The sequence below is a fragment of the Odontomachus brunneus genome, unplaced genomic scaffold (assembly GCF_010583005.1).
Source record: "Odontomachus brunneus isolate Ranch 3 - 2012 unplaced genomic scaffold, Obru_v1 Obru_scaffold_058, whole genome shotgun sequence".
Taxonomy (NCBI): domain Eukaryota; kingdom Metazoa; phylum Arthropoda; class Insecta; order Hymenoptera; family Formicidae; genus Odontomachus; species Odontomachus brunneus.
The window spans coordinates 1224589-1233474 of record NW_022639508.1 but is presented as its reverse complement, the minus strand read 5'-3'; the positions used below and the strand labels follow the sequence as shown (position 1 = coordinate 1233474).

Below are 8886 nucleotides of genomic sequence, written 5' to 3'. Positions count from 1 at the left end.
ATATATATATATATATATATATATATATATATATATATATATATGCTGATGAATGCGAGCTTTTCGTGTCGATCGTTGGAGAAGATTTTCGGTTCCACGTGTATTGGTCCCAGGGACGAATTTATCATATAAGAGTATTGTTTTATAAAAAATATAATAAATCCAGATGTCTCTTCGATGTTTCCACGATCACAGGATGGTGCATGTTTTTGACTGAAAATGGAAAAAAACGCTCATTCACTAATATATTAATCTTAAATTCAATTTCTGCTTTCAATAAAAAAATTCAATAACTGCAACTGTACGAATGCAGGAAACTGATTCGTTCTGCAATACTTGTTCTGCCTTTATCATACATTCGTCAATCTACTCGAGCATACCTTAGCCTTTGGATTCGCTACGCTACTTGAACTTTTGGTTCCGTTTTGAATCTCCTGTTGCCGTTTCGCTTTGAACAACTTTGCCATTTTACCTAAAACAATCGTCGAAACTTTTAATCATAAAATTCGATCCATTATTTTCATAATGTGAGATTCAGTCGATTATTTTTTTTTCAATATCGGCTATCGCGAATATTACAAATTTGCTTCACCAACCTGTCCGTGGCGCCGGCGATTGCACCACGTCAGCATCGTCCTGAGCGCCATCCACCTCCGCTTTTCCTGACTCTTCAACATGCCCGTCTTTCTCCACTTTGTCTATCGAATTTTCTGTAACGTCTGCCGTATTTTCATCGCCAGTTTTTGAAATTGCCGACTTGGTTCTTCCATCAGAGGATTTTGTGCTGCCAATTCGCTCGTCGCTCGCCTTCGTCTCTTCTCCGTTCTCCTCTTTGCCGATTTCTTCAGCTTCGTCGCTTCCCTTCGACGATTCCTTCTCGTTGCTCATGTTTTCGGCGTCACCAGATTTTAGTCGCGGCGGTTTCGGCGGTGGCGTGGTATTCGTCGACGTTTCCTGCTCGATTTCATTAGTTGCCGTCGTTTCTGCTACTTCTGTATGCGATTCCTCAGTCTCCTGCGTCGCTTGATTTTCCGCGTTTTCATTGCTCTCTTGGCTTTTATCGCTTTCTTTGTTATTTTCTTGACTCTCATTATTTTTATCATCCTGCTCATTTTCTTCATCTTTCGCTTGATCCTCGTGGTCGGCTGGCTGCGATTCTTCGATTGTCTCCGATGGGACAGCTTTAGAAGATTCTTGATGACTCACGTTATCTTCGTCTTTTCTCGACGAGCCGTTAACAAGGTTTGAATTGTTTGTCGCCGCGTTCTCCGAGGAATTCGTCTCAGCATCGTTATTTTGCAGTTTTTCGCTATTCTTATCCGCATCGTTGTCCTTTCCGTTCGTCGACTTGTTTTCCATATTATCCAGCCGTTGTTCATTTTGCATATTTACAGGAAGTTTTAAAGGAGGTAGGGAGCTTATTTTCTGCGCGGATTGTTCCTGCAATTAGAGAAGCTTATTGTTCATAAACATGCTTTATTAATTTTATTCAGAAAATTGATTAATTGATAATTTGTCTGTGATCTTCATCGACGTTCTGACGGCATTCGTATATCTCTATATCGTAGAACGTGATTCATTATTGATTTACAGAGAATCAAGTCAAACTTTTCGACTGACCCGATACATAATACAGTTGCATTTACCATTTGAGCGGTGTCCGACTGCTGTTGCAATTGATAATTCATTTCGTGTCTCCGACCAACCAATATCGTATGACATCCTCCGCACGAGACCTGTGGAGCGAAGAAACAATCAGCGCAGGATAATTAGACGCGACGATTACATCCGCTTCAAAAAAAAAAAACAAGTCGAATTACATTCGAGACAAACAGCTCCTGGTATTTGGCAGCAAACGTTACTTCGTGAACGTTGTTCTCATTTTCCTCCAGGCCCAATTTCCCGTGTCGGCCGTCTCCACAGGTGAAGAGTTTGCCCGATTCTGTTATTCACAATGGACATGTCACTTGCAATAATCGACCCAGAAATTCTAATTCAAGGATTGCGAGACGATTTAGGTGGAATTTCCACGCACCTGTGAGTATAGCGCTGTGACTTTCGCCGCAAGCGATCTTGACGATCGTTTCGTCCTGGAGAGCCCCGCGTGAAAGAAGTTTCGGCGTGTGCACCTCGTTGACGTTCGTGCCCATGCCAAGTTGACCGCTGGCGTTACTGCCGGAGCAATAAATGTTGCCGTTTCCTACAATTTCGCACAATTATCAGCAAGTATGCTGCCATTAATTACACAATAATTTAAGATTATGTGCATACACGTGTACACAAAATGTACAAATGTGAGAATCTCTTTTTTTCAGTTTCACGGTGAACCCCACCAATGTCGAGCGAGTGTAGGAAAATATAATAACGTCAAAATCCATCGACCAACCTGCTAATACGAGTGTGTGATGACCGCCGCATGTAACATGCAAAGCAGGCGCTGGCAACTGCATTTGCTTCGGTGCAACTTGCGTAGAAAAGTTGACATCGATCCCGAGTTTGCCGCTCTCCGATTCGCCGCAGACATAAACGAGACCACTTTCTGGAAACATCGTCGCCGTCGGATTATACGCGCCCTAATGCGCATTTTACAACCCTCACGTGCTCGAGCTCGCCGCAGCGGAAGCGATTTTATCTCGAATTTATCGCAAAAACTGCCGTGAGGTCCGAGAATGCTCGGATAGATTTTTAAAAGTAAATTTTTGACTTGAAATCTCTCTTTTTCACCCTACTGCCAGTACTTCTTCTTGTAAAACGTTAAATAAATATTTTACGAGAGAAGACTCATGAAGAAACCCGTTTCAACTCTTATGTTCCTTATCGCTTCAATCTATTATACGGTTTATTATCTCATGTGGAAATAAATGTTATCATCCGTTTTATATTACCGGTCAGGAAAGCTGAATGATAGTATCCCGCGCTGATTTCCTTCACCGGTTCTGGAATGGGGACCTTTGTCGGCTTATTAACTAGTCCCGAAATACCGGGCAACCCTAATTGTCCTTCTAGGTTGCTTCCCCAAGCGATAACACCCCCGTCGCTCGTGAGAGCCATCGAATGATGCGATCCCGCTGCGACTTGAAGGATCCTGGGCCCGGCGAGACCGCAATCGTAGATCAAGATCGGGGAACTGGAACTGTCGCCTATCGCGGAACTTTCTCGACCCAGTTGGCCTTCTTGATTGCTGCCGCACGCAAAGATCTTCTGAGCTCCTGAAAAGAGCAGAAAAGAAAAGAAAGAGAACCACAATTATTCTTCGTGCTTGGATTATTAAACTAATAGAGAACCCACAATTGTATTTCTGACAAGCTAATAGAGTCCACCGCACCGCGGAAGCCTCAAATGTCAGACTAATAGAGTCAGTTCAACTACTTCGAATGATAAATCAAGTCGGGTCGATAAAATCGATAGTAATTACATATTTCCGCGAGCTATCTGTCAGCGCCGCGGCTTTGTGACGCTTACAAATTAATATCTCGAAATTCTACTTAGAAAGAGTTAATAAAGTGGCGTGTCACTGGATAATCTTATCACATTAATCCCTTGAAATGAGAACAAGTTTGAAGTTGAATGACTCGGCAAGTATTCGTCGAAGTTCGCTACACGCAAAGCCACGTATAGGAACGGTATGCTCACTTACGGCATCTATTGCGCGTCCGCTAATGACAACGATACCTACGTGCACATGTAAGGGGTGACTCAGTCGTTGCGCACTTCCGACAGACCGTTTTGACGAACGTGAAAGTAATTATCTGGCTTCGGAGGGACGATATATCATTGCTCATACGCGCGATGCAAATCACTACCGCAATATTCAAATAAATACGACGCAATTATGACGTGACCTTTGGTAATCTGTACTGCAATTGCGAGAGACACTCCGTATACATCTCCATATATTATTCGTTGCTCACCTGTACATATTAAGGTATGCGCTCTCCCGCACGCAACGTGTGTGACTTTTTCTGGTTTCAGGACTGAAACATATCGGTCGCTCATTAAAATCGCGAACGGCGCTTAATTAAACGGTTTTGCTCAAATAAAAAAAATATAGCCTTTGACTTTTAAATGATTATGCATTCCCAACGCAATCTAGCGATAAACACGCGCGCGCGTGCACGATTTCAGAAGGATATACCACTTTTATAAATTATACATAAATAAGTAACGCGCGTATTAAACGTGTTTGTATGAGAATAAAGGCGGCGCGGTTAATTAGAGATGAAACGCGTTCATCTAATTTATATTAAAATTATTGTCTATTACGATGAGAAGGTTACCAACTTTTTACGCACGAAGGTTTGCTAATGTGGTTCTTATGACCCAGTCCCAGCTGACCCCAGTCGTTACTGCCGAAAACAAAGAGTCTGCCAGTTTCTAGAAAAAAAGGGAAACAAGAAAAAATGCGTAACGATCCAGAAGCAAGAGAGTAGAACATCTGAAATGTTTCTAAATTAATTTATCCGGAATTGTAGAATTTGAAACAACTTTTCCTGAATTATTCCCGACATCTCATGATGATATCTTTATGTCTACGTAACAAGCAGTACGCGACGAGTCTAGGATTTATATGTAGCCAAAAGATACGAATCTACTAACTACAAATTCGCTTACGTAAGTTTAATTATGCTAAACACAGACAACATCGCGATCAAGTTTATACGCAAGTAAAACAGATTACAGAAAACATCTTGGCGAAATTACAGGGAGAAATGCGCGAATGTCTCTTCTCTTTACATAGTTAGAACAAGAAGGAAGTACACGTGGTCTCTTGCGAATAAATGAAGTTCGACGTCGTCAAGTAGTTATAAGTTCCAGGCACCTCATGACGGATGACTTATCATCATCTATAATTAATTCTTCCGATTCTTCGACAGTCTTTATAATGTCCCTTTAGTTATAGGACAATAGTTGCAGGCGTAGCAAACTCTTTCGAGACGCGTTGGCGTACTAATAACGCCAACAATGTCGGCTAGGCCGACCGTTGCGTGTTCAATATCGATTTACCGGACAGTGGGTATTCCTATGTAAGCATAGCTCGCCTATATACTCCTCGCGTGGCATGTTACAGAAGCTGTAAATCATGCGAGCTCGAATTATACGCTTCAACATTATAGAACCCACGAATTTCACAGCGTAGCTATCAAAATGCACGCCTAAAACGCGTTCCTTTGATGAAACTCGGCCTCGAGACGCAATATAAAATACGCGAATAAGAGCGCGAACATCACTTGCCACAGATGAACGAAGCCAAGACGACGAGGGACCAAAGAAACAACTGTGATAATTGTTTACTGCAGGATATTCTGTCTGTAAACATCGCTCATTACGAATACATGCTTTGCTGTCAAAGGCAACGCTATACTTTGCGCGCGACGTTTATTATTAACAATATTCAATAGACAGTACAATAGACTGCCATCAGCTTCTATATTGTGCTTGCAAGAGCTCAAGCTGAACTTATCCTGAAATCTGGACTCAATTTGGACCTCCATAATGACAATATTCTTTCAATGATTTCGGTTGTACCTCGAATTTATATTGTAGGAATAAATTTGTTAGCTGAAATCTTGTTTGAATATATCTAGTATGGGAGATATCGATATCTATGATATCGATGATGCAATCTGGACTCAATTCATATCCGATACTCCCAATATCTATACGATGAGTGCAATTTGAACTGGCTTTCATGTCCCTGACATTCCAGCTAGAATTAAGCTCGCTCGTCTTACACTGAGCGACTCGTCTTATTCTGAGCGACATTTTGACTAATGGTGTTTCGCAGTTGGAAGCAACGCTTCTTAAGCGACTTACGACAAACCACGGCGGAATGCTCGTCCCCGCAAGTAATAATGACGACGGGATCCTTGCGTATGAAGAAGTGCGAGGCAATGTTGTCCGCGAATCTGCTACGACCGATCGTGAACACTGCCCCGGTCTCTACAATGCAGAAAGATCGATATAACATTAAACATTGAAGACAGGATGAATCGAGTTTTCTATCTTTAAACGCGCGAATTTCTGGATTGAGGAAGATCCTGCACTCAAATCTATAGATATCCACGTGTCACGATTGTTGACCTTTCACCCGAAATCTTTTATTTGGAAATTCAAGCCTCGAGCTACACGAATGTTGTTCTTGCGAATCACTTTACAGTGCTGGGAAATCAGTCGTGATATTACTCGTGCTCGCAATATGCGAGATCTCAACCGTTGCATATCATTCCGTTGCAAAGCTATAAATATGTTATGAGCACATCCTTTATATTGTACTTGCACGTGGAACCACTTGTAGCGATTTTTAATCTCTAGCTAGAATAAGAATATATTTAATGACGGCTATTAAAACGATTTAATGTAGATACATGCTAACAAAGGTTACAATCGGTCGTTATTTAAAGTTGTTCAAAATTTCTCATAGACTTTCCCCGTGTGTTTCATCATTATATTCTCAGAAAGAAAACAATAAATGATCGGTACAAACCTTGTGTCATCGATCTGTGCGACGTAATGAAACTATAGTAACAAGTGGAAGTAAGAAATTAAAAGGAATAATCATAATAAATTGTGGCTTATATCAGATATAACCCGAATCAGATATAACCAGAATAAATAGTGGACATTAGTTTATTCAAGAGTTAATTGTCGACACCCTCCACTTATGGATCTTTCTATTTTTACGTACTACGGGCGAAGTACTACGAATATAGGTACATTGGGAGTAAGTCTTATCGTATAGCCTTGGCATAAATTAAGTTTAAAGTCGGCGCGAAGTAAGAAGGAACTGAAAAGCGTTAAGATCCCGTGCGCCATCTCGGCGCGAAATTAACGCTGGTATTTCAGCTTGCTGTTGCAAAGGTCAATAACGTAAAATGGGCGATAAATCCTTCGAGATTTACACTCAGGTCTCGCTTATCAAAAGTTCAAATGGCGGTCTCTTGCATAATGCATTACGCGTCTGTTCTACGTCGGAAAGTTACACGAATTGTCTCATTGTGAATTGTTAAAGACTTCCGACGTGTCGGAAAATTGTAATTAACGGTGCAATTAGCGTAGAAAGCGTCAACTCCCCGAATTGTTAGACATTCCAGAATCTTAAACTATCGGAGCTATCGAAACTTCATGCTTTTATATTCTCATGCTTTTATACTCTCAAGTTTCCAGCTTCTCGAATGACTAATTCGCAAATTCTAAAGAGATCTTCTAAACTTCAAATTTTTTAAAATCTTGGAATATTCGCATTCTCTCACATTTTGATGTCTTCAATCTTTAAATCTTTGGAATTTCGAATCAATAAAATTTTGATTGCGATAATGTTATTCAACGACTGAGATTCGCGTATATCAAACGTTAAATCATTACACACACATACATACACACGCGCACATATTACGAGCTTTTAAATTACGCAAATTTTTATTGTTATTATTAATACTGTAATTTTGCGATTCTACGAGGTAGATCGTAAACAACATGAAAGTAAATTTCGCGGAGGATAAGTCGGTCGCTCCCGAGGTCTGCATACATTATTCCCAGGGTTGTTGAACCGATGTTCGATTAATAGCCACCGAATTACTCGAGAAAGTATATATGTACACAATCTAGCAGTTTGTTAGAGATACCTCGTGGATAACGATCTATTCACATGCAAAGCGTTTGAAATAAAAGACTAGATCGCTCCTTCTTGAGAAGTGCTAAAGGTGAAATCCGACTTCATGCTCAGAGCGTGCAGCCTTATAATTATACAGCGACATGCATCGAGCTTATTATTATTATCAGACGACTCAAACGGCATTCGAACAAGGGCTTTCTGTCCGGACGTCGTATTTATCGGACTCGCGATAACACCGACGATAAGTTAATGATACAAATACGTGTAGAACTCGCATGTTCCGCGGCGGTGGCATTAGCCGATTAACGAGCGGGTCGTGCTGGTAGCCGTGTGCGGCTGAACAAACCGCCGCTATTCACTATCGGGGGCATTCAACGCCAAAGCGAGCCAAAACAACGCGCCTCCGTGAGCGCGAACTTCACGAACGCGCGACACCCGTCTGACGCAAAAAAAAATCGATCGACCGCGAAATACACGTATATAAATATATACGTTCGCGCCCCGCGCATTATGCGAAGCGCAATACTACGTGCAAAACTTTCCAGACGATGGCCATGGTTTAATCCCCCGACGTGTCCTGCCGATTATTGCCACACTTGTTGTCACTACCGGTGACTAATTCGAAATCCCGCGATGTGTTTTACGCGCCGACCGCGCTCGCTCGCTCGCGATCGCTCGATAGCGACGTCGCGTATCGATTTTCGTTCAACTTCACGCCGGTGACCGGCACAGCATGGCGAAGCAGGGGTACGTCGCGGGCGCGTTTCGATGATATTCGGCTGCTGGTGAGCGATCGATCGACGTATCTCGTCCGATTCGAAGCGTCGGAGATGTCACGGTGCGCAGCGGATCGGTGCGTGTGCAATTATGCTAGGTGCGTATCTTTATTCTCCCTCTGTCTCTCTCGCTCTTTTTTTTTTTTACCGGGTATCGTCTCTATGTCCGGCAGGCCCATGCTTGCACTTTGCGCCGCGCAACTTGCAGCCGACTAACCGCCGGGTAGGCATGCTAGCCGGTGCTGGCGCTTTCGAGCCGACACGTATCCTAGCAACTGGAAATCAATTTCTAGCGGTAAGCGCGTCGCTGCCTTTCTCGACAATAAAGAACGGGAGCGATCGCGCGACCGCGCTTTTTCGGCCAACCGCGATCACAAGATGGCCGGTTTTGTGTGACTCGAATTTTTCGACAAATAATTCGACGAGTGAAAGACGATGATTTACGAAATATCATCGTGCCGTTCGAGTCCTGCTAACAACTCGGCCGTGCATTGCCCA

General features: G+C 42.4%; 2 protein-coding genes across 3 annotated transcripts in view; one reads left to right on the top strand and one right to left on the bottom strand.

Annotated features, from left to right (window-relative positions):
• Window positions 1–6: 6 nt before the first annotated feature.
• Window positions 7–8588, bottom strand: LOC116845784 (X-linked retinitis pigmentosa GTPase regulator-like). Of its 2 annotated transcripts, none has more exons than XM_032818873.1 (12): window positions 8537–8588; window positions 5815–5940; window positions 4282–4374; window positions 3912–3974; window positions 2886–3209; window positions 2387–2539; window positions 2036–2200; window positions 1821–1942; window positions 1647–1736; window positions 597–1440; window positions 381–472; window positions 7–213 (listed from the first exon to the last, which is right to left on the bottom strand). In XM_032818873.1, exons 1-12 carry the CDS (start codon window positions 8565–8567, stop codon window positions 190–192), a joined length of 2127 nt encoding a protein of 708 aa, XP_032674764.1. In that variant the 5' UTR covers window positions 8568–8588; the 3' UTR covers window positions 7–189. The 2 variants fall into 2 exon arrangements, with proteins under 2 accessions (XP_032674764.1, XP_032674765.1); XM_032818874.1 differs by lacking the exon at window positions 8537–8588 and adding an exon at window positions 6485–8248.
• The window catches only part of LOC116845785 (HIV Tat-specific factor 1 homolog), a 28966-nt gene continuing 28422 nt past the window's right edge, over window positions 8343–8886 (top strand). The window contains exon 1 of the mRNA XM_032818877.1: window positions 8343–8486. The gene's annotated coding sequence lies outside the window, so the exon portion shown is untranslated. The remainder of the gene's footprint in view (window positions 8487–8886) is intronic.

Bases quoted from the DNA above. Each gene is read 5' to 3' on its own strand.
- LOC116845784 (XM_032818873.1), bottom strand. From the start codon at position 8,567: ATGGGCCTGCCGGACATAGAGACGATACCCG. The intron at 2,540-2,885 runs GTAATATAAAAC...CGATGTTTCCAG, and splicing joins TCATTCAGCTTTCCTGACCG to AAAGTGGTCTCGTTTATGTC. The intron at 1,441-1,646 runs GTAAATGCAACT...CTCTAATTGCAG, and splicing joins AGTCGGACACCGCTCAAATG to GAACAATCCGCGCAGAAAAT.